Raw genomic sequence first — 16,461 nt, forward strand, 5'->3', positions numbered from 1 at the left:
ACTGGATACAGAAAGCAGAACTATAAAAGAAAAAAGTATGGTAAATTAGATTGCATCAAAATAAAAACCTCCATTCATCAAAACACATGTTTAGGGACTTCCCTGGCGGTCCAGTGGTTAAGACTCCACACTCCCAATGCAAGGGGCACTGGTTCAATCCCTGGTCAGGGAACTAAGATCCCAAATGCCTCATGGTGTGGCCAAAAAAAAAAAAAAACAAAACACTTGTTTAAGAAATAAGTATAAAAGCCACAGACTGAGAGACAGCAGTAAAAAAGTATAGATCTGACAAAGGACTTACAACCAGAACTCAATAATAAGCACTTCTTTACTAAAAAACTTTTCATTTTTTAAAAAAATTAATTTATCTATTTTTGGCTGTGTTGGGTCTTCATTGCTGCACGCGGGCTTTCTCTAGTTGCGGCGAGCAGGGGCTACTCTTCATTGCAGTGTGCGGGCTTCTCACTGCAGTGGCTTCTCTTGTTGAGTAGCACGGGTTCTAGGCACGCAGGCTTCAGTAACTGCAGCATGTGGGCTCAGTAGTTGTGGCTTGCGGGCTCTAGAGCGCAAGCTCCGTAGTTGTGGCACATGGGCATAGCTGCCCCGCAGCATGTGGGATCTTCCTGGACCAGGGATCGAACCTGTGTCCCCTGCATTGGCAGGTGGACTCTTAATCACTGCGCCACCAGGGAAGTCCCAAAACTTTTCATTCTTATCATTCACCCATTTTTCTATTGAGTTGGTGAGGTCTTTTTCTTATTGATATGTAGAAGCACTTTATATATTTAAAAAATTAGTTCTGTGATTTGAATTGCAAATATTTTTTCCCAGTTTACTGTTTGTCCTTTTAGGTAATTAATTCTTTTTTTTTTTTTTTTTTTTAATGTCATCTGAGCTTTAAGTTGTACACAGAATGGACTTTGCTACTCTGAGATTATTTTTTTAAAGTTCTGCTATGGATTTCCTTTGTACTTCCACTGTTTCACTGTCTTGTTGCATTCAAATCCTTGGTCGTTCTGTAATTTATCTTAATGTAGTCTAATTTAGTGAGTACTTAATTCTTCTTTCATTTTTTCTTTAATAATAATGCATTTATGGCCATTATTTTTTCCTCAAAACAGCTTTCATTATGTTCCATAGTGGTTGGTAAGATGTGTTCCCCTTTCTATCCTTTTCTAGACAGTTTGTAGATAATTTCATTTTTTATTTTCTTTTAGACCCAGGGGTCATATCAAGGGTTTATATCTAGTGCAATTTTTTAATTACGTTTTTTTAGTCATCTTTTAATATTTATTTTTAATTTAACTGAACTGTGATTAAGGAATAGTGTAATAATTTTCTTTGTGGCCAAGTACATGGTCAATTTTTTACAAATGTTCCTTAGATATAGGAATAAATGTATATTCTCTTTTTGAGGGGTATAAAGATCTAGTATATATCTATTAAACCAAAAGCACTGGTTGTATTATTTTTTATTTATGATCTTATTTTTTATCTACTAGATTTGTCCAACTATGAAAGAGGTCTCCCATTATCACTATTTACCAAGGTCTCCTAGCTTTTGTAATCATTGTTATATCTCCTATGTATTGAAGTTTTATCATACAGTGTACTTTTCACCTTAAATTCTACCTCATCTGCTGTTAATACTGCTATTCCTCCTTTTTGCTTGCCACTCCTTTCTTTTGGTTTGCATTTGCCTAGTACCTCTTTACCTGTCACTTTACTTTTAAGCTTTCTTTTTCATATTATTTTATGTTTACTCCTTATACACAGCATATAGCTGGATTTTCTGATTTAACCCAATCTGAGAGGGTCCAGAGGATGGAACAATTTAATTTATTCTATTTAATGAAATGACTCACATATTTATACTTTACTTTATTCCTTCATTCTCATGTTGTTTATTATTCAGGAATTCTTCCATGAGTATGTATTTTTCCATGCTATTTACAAGGCATACCTTGTTTTACTGTACTTTGCAGATATTTCATTTTTTATAAATTAAAGGTTTATGGCAACCCTGCATAGATAGTCTATTGGCACCACTTTTCCAACAACATTTGTTTACTTCATGTCTCTGTGTCACATTTTGGTAATTCTTGCAATATTTCAAATTGTTTTATTATTATTTTATTTGTTATGGTTATCTGTGATCAATGATCTTTGATATTACTGCTACAACTCACTGAAGGCTAAGGGGATGGTTAGCATTTTTTTAGCAAAAAAGTATTTTTAATTAAGGTATGCACATTATTTTTTAGACATAATGCTATTGCAAACATAAGGGACTACAATATAGTGTAAACATAACTTTTATACGCACTGGGAAACCAAAAAATCCAGTGACTCACTTTATTGCAATACTCACTTTATTGTGGTGGTCTGGAACCAAACCTACAATATCTCCAAGGTATACCTGTCTAACCTTTCTCTAATCCATACTACATATGATCATCTTTCCTCAGCTATGTAACTTTTCCTGGTTAAGTGGCATCCTATTATATGTATGTACAGTTTTAATTTGACCAATCCCCTACTAATTAGTTGTCCTCAATTTTTCTAATATAAACACCACCACAGCCCATCCAGTGGCACAAGCCACATACTCAGAAGTCATCTTTCACACTTCCTTCTCCTTCATTCCCATAACCTACTCATCACCAAGTTCTGTTATTTTACTCCCTAGGTCACACTCATATTTGTGTACATCTTCCATCTCTACCATTCTAATTTAAAGTATCATCAATCTGCAGTGGCCTCCTGTTCTACCCACATCAACTTTGCTCCCACACTTGTCCATCTTCTTCAGTGCCACTAGAGTAGACTACAAATTGGATGTCGTCACCTACAACCCTTCAACAGATTCTTACGCATTTAGGATAAAATTCAAAACACAGACCTCAAGACCCTGATCTCTGCATCAGATCCACTTTATGTCACTCTCTTCTTTGCTCTGCATTCCAGCTACACTAGTCTTCTCCCATGCTTCTACCATCACAATATAAAAATGATGACCGCTTAATGTGTGTTTATCATGTGCTTAGTGGATTACATGCATTATCTCATTTAATCCTCACAAGATAAATAAAACTGATATTCCTATTTTATAGATGATGAAACTAAAGATTAAAGGAATTAAGTAATTCACCCAAGGTCTTACAACCAGTTAAGTGGCTGAACCAGGATCTGAACCCCAAAAATCTTATATGTTCCGGTATAATGTTGTAAGTCATAATTCTAGTTATTACTTTAAAATGTATATCTCAGAAATAACTAAATTTCCTTGTCAATTGCATTATTATGAACTTTCATCAAATCTTTAACCATGGTCATTTTAAAGTCTTCTGTCATTTACAGACAGTTCTGGGTGTACTCTGATGCTTTTGCAAATATGCTCCTATAAAAGGGTTTCTTTCATCTTCAAGGAATTCATGGAAAAGACTCTGACAAGTACAGGTTTCTGGTCACTGACTATACTGCTGAACTGAATGAATAAGCTTTTTCAGAACTCTAATGGAAAACTGATGAACTCATAAAACTGCTAACAAAAGATCAAGATAAAAAAAAATTAATTACATGGGACTGAGTGAACTGATGAGGATGATTATAATTTTTGTGACTTTGTTTGAATAAAAAAAAAAAGTCCCGGGCTTCCCTGGTGGCGCAGTGGTTGAGAGTCCACCTGCCGATGCAGGAGACATGGGTTCGTGCCCCGGTTTGGGAAGATCCCACATGCCGCGGAGCGGCTGGGCCCATGAGCCATGGCCGCTGAGCCTGCGTGTCCGGAGCCTGTGCTCCGCAACGGGAGAGGCCACAGCAGTGAGAGGCCCGCGTACCGCAAAAAAAAAAAAAAAAAAAAAGTCCCAAAGGACTCAGGGGCAAAAAATATACAAATCAATTTTCACTGCAAAGTAAAGGAGCTGTTACAGTGGAGGATTACTGGACTGAATGTCAATATTATGACATAGTATGAGTGTGTTTCGTGTTTGGTAATTGCAATCATTGTTGCTTTTGTTGTGGTCATCCATTTACAATGCTTGGTGTCTATTTATCTCTTGTAAAAATAAAATACAGTGTGTGTGTGTGTGTGTGTGTGTGTGTGTCTGTGTGTGTGAAAAAAAAAAAAAAAGGATCTGAACCCAGGTCTGAATCCTGAGTTCGTTATATCTATTTCCCCAGATGTGCATTCTTCAACCACATATAGTTTATCTTGCCACTACTGATGATGCCTTGAACATATTACCTATATAGCAATGTTCAATCAGGTGTTTGTACTTTGCAAAAAATTATTTCCACCCACAACTACGTAAGACAAGACTTACTCCTAACTTCTCTAGCCCATCCAGTATAAAAAGTGAAAAGTTGCAGTATCTCTAGACCTATGACTGTGAATTTTGAACTTGTTGGTAATTTCAAAATATCAAAAATAGTATATAAATAGGCTTTTAAAATAATGTTTCTGACAGTCAATGAATACTGAGAGAAATTAAGGTTGGAAAGTACCTTAGGGATTGCTCTAATTTATCATTTTGTTTTATAAATAAGCAATCTGAAGCCCAAATTAAGTGTCTTATCTAAGTTGTACAGCAAGCTAATAGCAATGTCAGAACCATGAACTTCCAATCCAGTGCTTTCTGTTATAGCAGATTCCAATGAATTGGATAGACTCAAGAATTTTACTAGTGTCTTGTCTTTCAAGCAAAAAGATTCCTTTGCGATGACCTAGGGGGTGGGATACGGAGGGTAGGAGGGAGGCTCAAGAGGGAGGGGATATGGGGATATATGTATGCATATGGCTGATTCACTTTGTTGTACAACAGAAACTAACACAGTATTGTGAAGCAATTATACTCCAATAAAGATCTATAAAAATAAATAAAATTAAAAACTAAACATAATCAAATGATGATGATAAAAAAATAAAAAGCATTCAAAAGAAACAATAAAAAACTTACACTGAAAAGCCTGTTTCTAATTAACATCATAATTGGCAATAAAGTTATCCTTCCACTCAAAGTGGCTTATCATCTGCATTTCAAATTTAGAATAAAAAAGAAATTAAAAAAAAGAAATAAAGAGAATACCTTTTTAGTCCATCTTTTTACTCCATTATATCCTTTGGTTACCAGCTGTCTATGAAAAAAGCTGTTGAAGAAGTGAACCTAGAAAGACATCAAATACAAGCACTCAGATTATATTAAGCTGTGCCAAGACTTAACTTCACAAGAAAATGGAAATTTTAAAATCCCTGAATGTAAGATGGACCAAAAAATGAGGAAAAGTTTCTTCTTAAAAATAATGACCAAAACATACATTAACCAGTTCAAAGAAGACTGTTTCAAATTTTCATTAGGATGACCTCACAGATGTGGTTGGTCTATAGTCAGAACTGGAATGGGGCAGTAAATAAATTACCTGAATCCAATCAAGTAAAGAAGCAACCTGATGAATCTCGTCAAATCAGGTGATAAAGTTGAAACAGGCTATGAAAGAATCAGGTAACAATTACTTTGAACTCAAGGGATGTGGAGTACAAAACTAACCCCATCTGAAGGATGTGGATTTGGAGACTCCTATAGTCATAACAACTATAAAAAGGCTTTAGCATGATCATTTCTAGCACTGAAAAAATTACCCTAGTCGTATGTAGCATCATGTCCTGCATCCTTGGCTTTTTCAAAATTCTGGCTTATAAACGAGTATGAGCTCACCTGAGACGGTAAACATACTACAGTCTTAAAGTGTTCACTCTAACTTTGACTCACTTGAGATGATAAAACTGTTCCCTTAGTGCTGAGGTTCTCAGGGTGTGGTCATCAGACCAGCAGTATCAGCATCACCTGGGAACTTGTTAAAAGGGAAATTCTCAGGCCCCACTCCAGTCCTACTAAAACAGAAACTATGAGGGCAGGGCTCAGCAATCTGGTTTCTGAGGATTCTGATGCACATTCGTTTTGAGAATCACACAGTTTAAGATATTAATAAAAAAGGCTTGTAGTAGCTATCTCTAGACAGTAATCCTCAAACTTTGAGTCCTTCAGAATCTGCAGGGCTTGTTAAAACACAGACTGCTGAGCTCCACCTCCAGTTTCTGATTTAGTAGGTGTCGGTTGGATCCAAAACTCTGCATTCCTAGTAAATTCCCAGGTGATGCTGATGCTGCTGGTTTGGGGACTATACTTTGAGAACCACGGCCTTGGTTAAGTGTCCTTTTCATCCAATGAAGGTTTAGAATTAAATGTAGTGGTAATGAAGGGAAATTATACTCTTGAAATTAATACTTTTATGTTAAAAATCATCTGGTGTTTAAATCTAAACATACAGGTGTATGTTTAGATTTCTGATGATTAAGAGAATTTGACAAAATAGAGAATCTGACAGATTAGCTTCATGATACCAATTTAAAATGTATAACAGATTTTTGATTTTAAGTGGAAAGTTATGACATTTTGTCTTTATTAATAAAGTGTTGGAATCTGAGATTCATTATATTTACCTGTTTAAATTATTAGATTTATAAAAGTTTATAAAGTACTTGGAAAGGTTTTGCTTGAAATTAAAGCCTCCCCATCAGGCAATGTGAGTACTCAGAAAGAAAATTTAATATATTAAATTTTAAAAAATAGTAACTAAGCTCTTGAGGGAATTTTAGAGTTTAAGGGGGGTTAGTTTGTATTTAAACTGAGTATCAAAGATTAATCCAAGAAAAAGTGAAGATGAATACTACTTTACTACATTTTTAAAGGGAGTAATACATTAAGTTAAAGTTTTTTAAAGTTAAATTTAAAAATTCAAAGCAAATAGTCCTTCTTGTGCATCTACCCACTAAAGAAAAAAAAAAGCCTCTTCAAGATATCAAAAAACACACCCATTCTGAAATAAATAAGCAGGAAAATACTGGCATCATGACTTTCTTATGCTGAAATGATTTTATAGACCTTATGCGCAATCCTAGCACATATCAAGACAAAAATCTCCTTTTAAAAATCTAAGAAATATCCAATAATTACATAAAGTTAAAAAAAAAAGCTTCTTCCTTTAATACACAAGGATTCTTTCTCCTAAAGAGAAAGTTTTCACTTACTTTGTCTGGGACTGCATCCATTATCAGCTCACCGTACATATTAATGACCTATAAAAAGTCAACATAAAACCAGCTTACTAATAACCCTATGCAATTCAGAACATCCACTCAGAATGAATAACATATTGCTACTGCTAAAAGTAATCAAACCTTTCCAATACTGTACTGCGTTAGTGAATGAGTCACTTTAGTAAGGAATAAAGAATCCTTGATTCCAAAAGATAATTGTGAGGCCAACCTAGAGGTTATTAATTACATTTTATTGTCCAACATCCTCTGCAACTTCCATGCTGAGAATATACAATACACTAACCTGGTCATTCAGCCAATTCTGACCATCCAGGGTTGCCAGATCATCCATATCCAGCATGTGCTTATTGTAGAAGATGCGGAAGTTGCATTTTTGATGTCTGGCCCGATAGTTTGTTATCTCCCTATTGATAAAAGGTTTTCTGAAACAGAAATATTTTGAAAGAAAAAGTAAAAAAAAAAAAAAAAAAAAAAAACACGAAACAAAAGTTCAACTCAGTTTATTGCTAAGTATCCTTTTTTTTTTAAATCAAGAGAAAAGTCATATAAGCCAATAATTTTCTTTTCAATGGCTTAACTTAAGCATCATTGACAAACCTATTAGAAAAGTCTTCATTAAAGACATCTTTTAATCTTCCAAGGACATCTTTTTCACTGAGTGGGACCAAACTGCCATACTTCTTCATAACCTCATCTAGGAATCCTTAAATAAAGGAAGAAAGAAAATTTAAGATGGAAAAGGCATTTTCAGCAAAGTCACCGTCCCATTACTTAACTTACACACAACACTTAACATACATTTAACCTACATTACTAAATGCATTATAAAAAGAAATCTTTTAAAAGTTATACTTTGTAAAAAAAAATTAAATGGATCAGGCCCTCACCATTCCAATCTAGAGAGAAATGCTCTAAGGCATCATTTCACATTGGATTTTTAAGCTACTGATGCATTGTTAGAAAATGGATAGCTGAAACTAAAGACTGACATTTTTCAGTATCTTAACCTTGGAGAAGAATCCTATCTCCCAAAGGTAAAACCTAAAGGGTTTAATCACCTAGTTAAATGTGTCTATCACATTTAGTAACTGAAGAAATTATCTTTTTTAAAATCACAATTAGAATTGTTGAGATCACTGTCATTGTATTTATTATTTGATAAAGGTGTGAAATTTCACATCTCATAACAAGGGACATATACTAAGGCATTTTTAATATACAATTTGATAGTTATTTTAATACTCATGATACTGCATAACCCTATGAGGTGAGCTAAACCCTTTGAAGTGAGCTTAACTGGGTAACAGCTGGTGAGGCATGTTTTAAAAGTGGAAACAGAATTAAAGAATGACTTCTTGACCAGGATACAGGCTAGTCTTTACGTCAACTTAAGTAATAGGTATATGCATTTTAATGGTTTCCAAGAGGATCCAATGAAGAAATATACCTAAAAATACGCTAGGAAATAAAACCAGGCCATTATTTCTAAGTAACTACAAAGAAGCTGAGGGAAGGCTTAGAGGCTCACAGAAGTGGAGATATGACTTAGGCTATCCACTGAGTGGGGAGTGGGGAGAACAACAGTCTGGCTAACCATCGGTCTGACAGTTAAGTCCACCGAGTTAAGATGGAAAAAATGAGGACTGTTAGCCACTTATTTTACCCAGCCCCCTTTCTAACTTCAAGAATGGCCTCTGCTAAGTATCTATATAAAATGGACAGAAATGATCACAACACAGTAACTGTCCTGGAAATGGAGTGTTTTGTATGGGGGAGGAGCAGACAAATGTGTGAAAAACCTATTTTCCTCCTGTTAGTCTCCCACCAGAGTAGCTCCCAACTTGAAAGGCTTAAGAGTACAGTAAGCAGGAAAGAGTTGCTTGCTTATGTCTGCTCCTGGTCTAGGCTTTAGGCATACAGAAGACAAAGGGAGTCTCATGTTCCAGTTTAGTCAGAGTAGGAGATGATGACTTGGGGCTTCTACACTAGGAATCCATTCGGCCTACGTTTGCCGATAGTGTTTACTATATCATATCTTACAGTTGTCTAAGCATAGTCTTGTGTCTACATGGGAGAATGGACCCAAACAGAAGATAAGGATTCCCAACATTTGAGAAACTGAATTTAAGGAACAAATTTTATACAAAAATATTGCCCCAATAACAAAAAATTAAACTTTAGGCCCAGCAACCTTAATTGAGACTCTTCAATAAGAAAGCAATCTCTTCTACCAATCGAATATGGACCCAATTCCAAACTTGTAACAAGAGGTGTCCTTGTTATGTTAACAATGTTATTTCTGAACGGCAGTGTTTGGGGGATTTTAAGTTATTATGTTTAAGTTGTTATGTTTTTTTCCTCTTATCCGTATTTTTGTTTTCACCTTCAGATGATAAACATGGATTGGTAATGCAGTAGAAAAGCCCTACCTGGATCTTCAAGGACAACCCTAATGACAATGTCTCACTGATGCACACACCATTATCTCACTAGGACCAGAAGTAAACAACAGTTAAAACGCGCTCATACTGAAGCCGGCGTGCCTAGAGCCTGTGCTCCACAACAAGAGAAGCCACTGCAATGAGAAGACTGCGCACTGCAACAGAGTAGCCCCTGCTCTCCTCAACTAGAGAAAACCCGTGCACATCAACGAAGACCCAATGCAGCCAAAAATAAATACATAATTTTAAAAAAAAAAGCACTCATAAGCCAAGCACTAGCATACCTCGTTTCATCCTTATAACTATCCTATGTGTTAGACAGTATCCCTACTTTAAAAATGGAGACAGGCGGCTTAAGGAGGTTAAATAACTTCCCCAAGGACCCTTAACTAGCATATGGCAGAAATCAGGTTCTGACTGTAGGTTATGTGACAACAGAAACTGAGCCGTTAACGTCTATGCTGTGCCACCTCCAATGCAGGAAATATCTATTATCTCTTCTCTATAAAACAACTTTGTTCTTCATTTTACCTTTCCCTTCTAATACCCATGGGCCAAGAGTAACCCAAAAAACAGACTTCTTAAAATGAGAGTTACAGAATTCCCTGGAGGTCCAATAGTTAGGATTCCACGCTTCCACTGCAGGGGGCAGTGGTTCTATCCCTGGTTGGGGAACTAGATCCCACTTGCTGCAGGGCTCAGCCAAAAAATTAAAATAAAATGAGAGTTAAATTCACTATTTATCCACTTGTTTTCACCAAACCAATGAACCAACAAGGAAAATGCATTTGGAATATACAATTTCTTTTATTCCAGAAGTACTAAAATTTTAGTAGGACCTAGAAGCAAAGGATAAAATATTAGGAAAAAACAAAACCATGAAAAATTGGAGTTCAAATTATATTCCATCTTGTAAGTACAAAAGGTAATAATGTGAAAAACAAAAACTGAGGTGTTTTTTAGAAGTTAAATTACTCATCATGTTAAACCAACTGTGTTAGACAGCTTTTTCTTGCAACAACTGATATGGGTCACTTGGATCACATCCCACCCTGAAAGTGGAAGGGGTTCATTGTGTTGTGCACATATGAAATGCAACCACTTGGTTCTCCAACAAGATACAATACACATGTCAGAAAGGTCCCATCAAAAATAAGAAAGGCACAAAATATCTAAGAATAAACTTAAGGAATGTGCTTAAGTTTATTAAACTTATTAAACAAGTGAAAAGCACTACCAAATTCTAGTAAGGGACACAGATCAATAAATGGAGTAATTCTTTGGTTTTTAGACAGGAAAACTCCATATTAAAATGAATGCAATTTCCCCTAAATTAGTCTATTAATGTAATGCAATACCAATCAAAAGCCACTGTTTGTTCATTGGTTTAATTGAAAAACCAAATCCAAATTCATCTTGGGACAAAAATGTGAGAAATTCTTAGAAATTTTTGAAAAAGATTAAGGAGGAGAGGTGAATAGGGGCAAAAGAGAAGAGGAGAAGGAGGGCCTAATCCCATCAAATTATAAAACCAAATAACAGTGATTGAAGCAGAATAGTGCTATCACAGAAACAGAGAAACCAACCAGATAGGAATCAGAATGGCAGGCAGCATCTCATAATCATGGGAAAAAGATGAATTAATCAATAAATAGTATTAGAACTACCAAGTAAATCTTTTGTTCACAGTTGAAATTCATTTTGGTGTAAAGAATGTAGGAATCCGGGCTTCCCTGGTGGTGCAGTGGTTGAGAGTCCGCCTGCCGACGCAAAGGACACAGGTTCGTGCCCTGGTCCAGGAAGATCCCATATGCCACAGAGCGCCTGGGCCCATGAGCCATGGCCACTGAGCCTGCGCGTCCGGAGCCTGTGCTCCGCAACGGGAGAGGCCACAACAGTGAGAGGCCCGCGTACCGCAAAAAAAAAAAAAAAATGTAGGAAGCCATCTTTAGTTTTTTCCAAACACCTACATGTAAAAATAACACATTAATAGTCTAGAAAATAGGGCTGAATATTTTTACAAACTTGAAATGGGAACAAGCTTTAAGTATTTATGCTAGTATCAATACATGACCATAAACATTTTAAAATAAAGTGGCAGCCACCCCATAATTCCTTTAGAACTTTTATGCCCTAATGAACATGTATGTCTTAAACATGTAAGTAGCAAACTATACTCACTCTTCTGGAAGCTGCTTTTTTATATTCAATACATGGATTTTTTTTCCCTAAGTCAATTCAAAACAATCTAGTGGTCCATTAAATTGATCTGGCATATTTTAACCAATTCCGTGCTGATGGCCATTTGTTAATTTTTAGCTCTCTAAATAATGTTACAATTAAAACCCTCAATATATCCTTGTTCTAGTGTTTCCTTAGAACACACTTGCTAAAATTCAAATTTCTGAGGGAACTCCCTGGCGGTCCAGTGGTTAGGATTCCATGCTTTCACTGCCAAGGGCAAGAGTTCGATCCCTAGTCAGGGAACTATGACCCTGCAAGCCAAAAATTAAAAACTAAAAACATTTTCAAATTTCTGGGTCAAAGGACATTAAAACTTGCAGATTTTCACTTATGAATTTGGTTATCTATATTTACGAGATTTTAATGCTTATGGAGTCAAATTGGTATACTTTTATTGCTTCTGAGTTTCCTATCATGCTTTAAAATGTCTTATCAATATGAGATTATAAAAATGGTCTTGTGTTTTTTTTAACAGCTTAAGCTATGATTCACATACCATAATTCATCCTCTTAAAAGTCTACAATTCAGTGGGTTTTTATATATTCAGAGTTGTACAACCATTACCATTACGTAATTCCAGAACATCTGCATCACTCCACAAAAAAACTTTGTATGTATTAGCAATTACTCCTTATTCCCCCCCCCACCCCCTGGCAACCATTAATCTACTTTTTATCTCTATGTATTTGCCTACTCTGAACATTTCAAAACGATAGAATCATATGGTATGTAGCCTTTTGTGTCTGACTTCTTTCACTTAGCATGTTTTCAAGGTTCACCCAAACTGAAATATATCATTCCTTTTTATGGCAGAATAATATTCCATTGTATAGATATACCAAAATTTTATTCATCTATTCATCAGTTGATGGATATTTAAGTTTTTTCCACTTTTTGGCTACTATGAATAATGATGCTATGAATATTTGTGTACAAGTTTTTGTTTATCTGTATTTGTTTCTAATTAGTTAACTTTTCAATCCACCTGGAACATATTGTGATACAGGAATCTATTTCTTTTCCTTCCAAAACAGCTAATCTGAGTACAGAATCCTAGACTTTCCTACCCTCCCTGAAATTTTTTAAAGTTGTCTTGTACAAACATAACACTACTGTTGTTGCAAAGTATTCAACTTGGTTTTGAAGGGAGTAACTTTCTGAACAAATACTGCATCAGTTTATGCAATATTTGATAAAAATATGAAACACAAAAGTAAATTTTGGTAAGTACAATGGGCTCTTATTAAATATATAAATACAAAATGAGCATAATGTGCAGTTATATTAGAGAAGAGCCAGCATTCAGGACCCCACAGAATATTGGCTAACACTACAAAGTCAATTAAGGGAGCATATACCATGCTGATTGTCCTATACTGATTCCTATTCTGATTGCTCTATTAATCCTGATTACTCGAGTTTAGTTCAATTTGTCTCTTCCATCGTGTTGGCTTTCTCCAGATGTTTGGTGATAGATTACAGGCTCATCTCTACTTGAATAACTTGCGGGTGGAGGGAAGGCTGTGATGGGCAGTAGCTTTTGCTCTGCCTTGAACTATTTTCAATGTGGGGATGCTAAGAACCCCCAAAACAGTTCTTCTGGAAAGGGATGTTCTTCATTCTTGCCAGGCATTATAAGTAATGGGGCAGGAGTAGAGGGGAATGTCCTGCCTCTCCACACCAATCTCCTATTCTTAGAATTTCAGTGCTATATGTCAATTATATCTCAATAAAATTGGAGTGGGGGAGAAATTTCAGCTTGATAGCAGATATCCTCCTTGCTGATATATGGCACAGGCAGGGAGAGATGCTTTTGTGGAGATTTTCCAACTACTTGGTCTTTTACCATGGGTCTCCCCTTTCCTCTCCACCTCCACCATCTCCAGAAATGGTACACCCTCAGTGTTGCACCATTTTCCTGCACTAATCTTCCTTCTGTCACTGGGGCTCCCCTCTGGATCTCCCCTCTACTTTATGCCTTGTTAGTTTCTCAGTTTTTGATCTACCAAAACTCTCTTTGTTTTTGAGTATACAGATACATATGTTTTAAATATATTTTTCATAATTTCTGTGGGTTTGGTAGGAGGAAGAAGAGATTCCATGGGCTTACTTCATCCTCGTAAATCTACTTTTGGTTTCTGACAGATATTCTTTACTAAGTGAAGGAAGTTTTCTTTATTCCTAGTTTTCAAAGAGATTTAAACACAAAGGAAGCTAAGCTTTATTATCAAGCTTTCAGTACTTGCTGAGATACCATGACTTTTCTCTTTTAGCCTATTAAAATAACTACATTACAGATCACTAAATGTGAATTCTGTAAAAAATTCTTGTCTTCACGTTATGCTACAGTTTTACTATAGGACATAGTCAATTTATCAACTTTTTTGGAAGTGCTACATATATATTTGTAAGTTAATTGGTATTTGTGGGTAAATGCTAAGTTTTTCAGATTTATGAATCATGGTTCTGCTAACCTCATAGTAGGGAAATTTGTCTTCATTCTAGGACAGCATAAACAACAGAATTTTTTTGGAAAGATTTTCTAGGACTCTGTACTTTGTCATTTTGTGAGGAAAAGTTTTTCATACATACTTAATGGTTGAAAAAGCAAAGTGTTCAGAATTGTTTAAACCACCAAGAAGTAACTCTCCTAACTCCCCAGAAAAAGCCATTTATAACAATTTGATATATCTGTCCAGATATGTCCTATACAAATGCATGTGCACACATATGTACATGTACTCATTATGTGCACATGTATCTTTTTACAAAATGGCCTCCTTCTGTTTTGCAACTTGCTTTTTTCACTTTTCGAATTTATTCTTTAATAGCTTCATAGTATACTGCCTGGATATGCTGTAATTTATAGGTCCATAAAAACACTTGCTTTGGTTGTCCTCAGTGTTTTACTACCAAGACAATACTATAAGTAATGTCCCTGTACAAATATATTTGTACTCTTTTATATCTTGGCTAAAGTGCAAGAAGGGGAATGGGTCAAAGACTGATACTGCCATATTATCTTCCAGAAGTGTTTATACCAAATGACTTCATGGGGTAGATTTTGACAAGAAGACTTTAAAGCACTATGTAAAAACTTGAAGCCATAATGTAAAGACAAATAAATTTTACTATGTAAGAACTGAAATTCTCTGTTAAGCAAAAATGTCATACACAAAGTCAGGGTACTGAGGGCTTTTACCAAAATTTAATTTAACATCTTTAAAACTAGGCCAGGGGAGGCAGGCTCGGACGGCCCAAGGAGCTGCAGCCGCCCTTCGAGCCCTCCTTGCCGACACTATGCTCCAGTTCCTGCTTGGATTTACTCTTGGCAATGTGGTGGGAATGTATCTGGCTCAGAACTACGACATACTTGAAGAAATTAAAAAGGACGTGGACGCCAAGAAGAAACCCCCTAGTTCATGAGGCCAACTCTAGCACTGCCTCCTGGATAAACTGATTCTACTGTTCTTGAGGGCCTCCTTTACCATCTGAACCAAAAGCTTTTGTTTTCATCTCCAGCCTCAGCAATTTTCTTCTTTGCTAGACCCTGCATTGCCTTACACCACAAATGGGGCCACAAGTTAAGAACAACCCTTACTTTTCCAACATCCTCACTTCTTCCCTTCCTCCTTCCAGCCACTTGGGAGGTCCTGAGAATGGAATTATGGTGCTAGATTAGTAAACATGACCTTTAACTAGTAGTTTCTCCCTTATTCTTTGGGATTTCTACTACCGTTTTTTTTCCGAAAGAAAAAATGATGAGTTTTGTATAGCTGATGAGATATAAATAATGCTGATTTCACAGTCTAGCAATTATACTGGGTGTTTAAACCTTTGGTACTAAATTATGTTGTTTCAAAGTAGTAACTAAAATGAAAATCTAGAAGCCAGTTTCTGGTGAATTATCCACTAATTTTATATTGTTGTCAGGAAGCTCCATAGTTGCTAATTTAACCAATAAATCAATTTGCTCTTCATTAACCAAGAAACTCTGTTCTGAGAACTCTATCAGGAACTCGGGAATTTAAAAGTATTTAAAGTAATGGCCTTTGTCCTCAGTAGAATTCATAGTCTCGTATGCATGTTTTTTTTAATGGTGCATTTGATCTCGCTCTATTCTCTCATAAGAATCATACTTATTATAGGCACATTTTACGTTACATGGCAGATAAATGAGAAGCTGTCTATAAAGGAAATTTTATGCCTTTTTACATTTAAAAAAATGTATTTACATTATAACTTTATAGTGGTTCTCATTTAAAAAAAAACTATAATGATGCTAAGGACCTTGAGGGTAGGAATCAGTGTATCCTGTTTGTTGCCACATTCTTAGAGCCAACAATGGTACATAGGAGCTTCTCATATATTAAATAAAATATAAACAATCCAATAGAGAAAAAGGCAAAGTAAAATTATACACAAACAAAAAATGGCAAAGACAGAAAAAGATGTTCAAACTTTAAATTTAAAAAGGCAAATTAAAACAAAGAACTCTCTTGTGATCTATGAGACTAGCAAACTTTAGCAAATGCAAACGGGTTCAACTTTTTAGAGGGCAATTTAACAATTCTCTTAAAATTTTAAGTGTGATTATCCTTCCACCATCATTTCTACTACTAGGAATTTAACTTACAAAAACAACCATAGAAGTATAA

At 35.6% G+C, this 16,461-nt stretch overlaps 3 protein-coding genes across 23 annotated transcripts in view; 2 read left to right on the forward strand and 1 right to left on the reverse strand.

Annotated features, from left to right (window-relative positions):
* The window catches only part of NCBP2 (nuclear cap binding protein subunit 2), a 31,963-nt gene extending 20,521 nt beyond the window's left edge, over nucleotides 1–11,442 (forward strand). For 3 of the 11 annotated variants that reach the window (XR_007477582.1, XM_049710281.1, XM_049710282.1), the window contains exon 5: nucleotides 9,507–11,442. Coding sequence is in view for 1 of the 11 variants with exons in the window: in XM_049710282.1 (XP_049566239.1) it covers nucleotides 9,507–9,510 (4 nt within the window). In the remaining 10 variants the exon portion in view is untranslated. Of the gene's footprint in view, nucleotides 1–3,113; nucleotides 3,228–3,360; nucleotides 4,104–9,506 lie in introns of those variants that run through there. The other 8 variants (XR_007477576.1, XR_007477579.1, XR_007477574.1 and 5 more) reach the window with 4 other exon arrangements.
* SENP5 (SUMO specific peptidase 5) overlaps nucleotides 1–16,461 on the reverse strand; it is a 40,042-nt gene that overhangs the window by 11,129 nt on the left and 12,452 nt on the right. For 7 of the 11 annotated variants that reach the window (XR_007477569.1, XR_007477570.1, XM_049710269.1 and 4 more), the window contains exons 3-6: nucleotides 7,715–7,820; nucleotides 7,401–7,539; nucleotides 7,088–7,135; nucleotides 5,088–5,165 (exon numbers count right to left, since the gene is read on the reverse strand). Coding sequence is in view for 9 of the 11 variants with exons in the window: in XM_049710269.1 (XP_049566226.1) it covers nucleotides 5,088–5,165; nucleotides 7,088–7,135; nucleotides 7,401–7,539; nucleotides 7,715–7,820 (371 nt within the window). In the remaining 2 variants the exon portion in view is untranslated. The remainder of the gene's footprint in view (nucleotides 1–5,087; nucleotides 5,166–7,087; nucleotides 7,136–7,400; nucleotides 7,540–7,714; nucleotides 7,821–16,461) is intronic. The other 4 variants (XM_049710270.1, XM_049710266.1, XM_049710272.1 and 1 more) reach the window with 2 other exon arrangements.
* Nucleotides 13,467–15,854, forward strand: LOC101272126 (short transmembrane mitochondrial protein 1-like). Its single transcript, XM_033403769.2, has one exon. It carries the CDS (start codon nucleotides 15,104–15,106, stop codon nucleotides 15,227–15,229), a length of 126 nt encoding a protein of 41 aa, XP_033259660.1. The 5' UTR covers nucleotides 13,467–15,103; the 3' UTR covers nucleotides 15,230–15,854.

This window comes from Orcinus orca, chromosome 5, assembly GCF_937001465.1.
Source record: "Orcinus orca chromosome 5, mOrcOrc1.1, whole genome shotgun sequence".
Classification (NCBI taxonomy): Eukaryota; Metazoa; Chordata; class Mammalia; order Artiodactyla; family Delphinidae; genus Orcinus; species Orcinus orca.

What these genes read in the sequence shown, in the direction of transcription:
- LOC101272126 (XM_033403769.2), top strand. Translation starts at nt 15,104, where the DNA reads ATGCTCCAGTTCCTGCTTGGATTTACTCTTGGCAATGTGGTGGGAATG.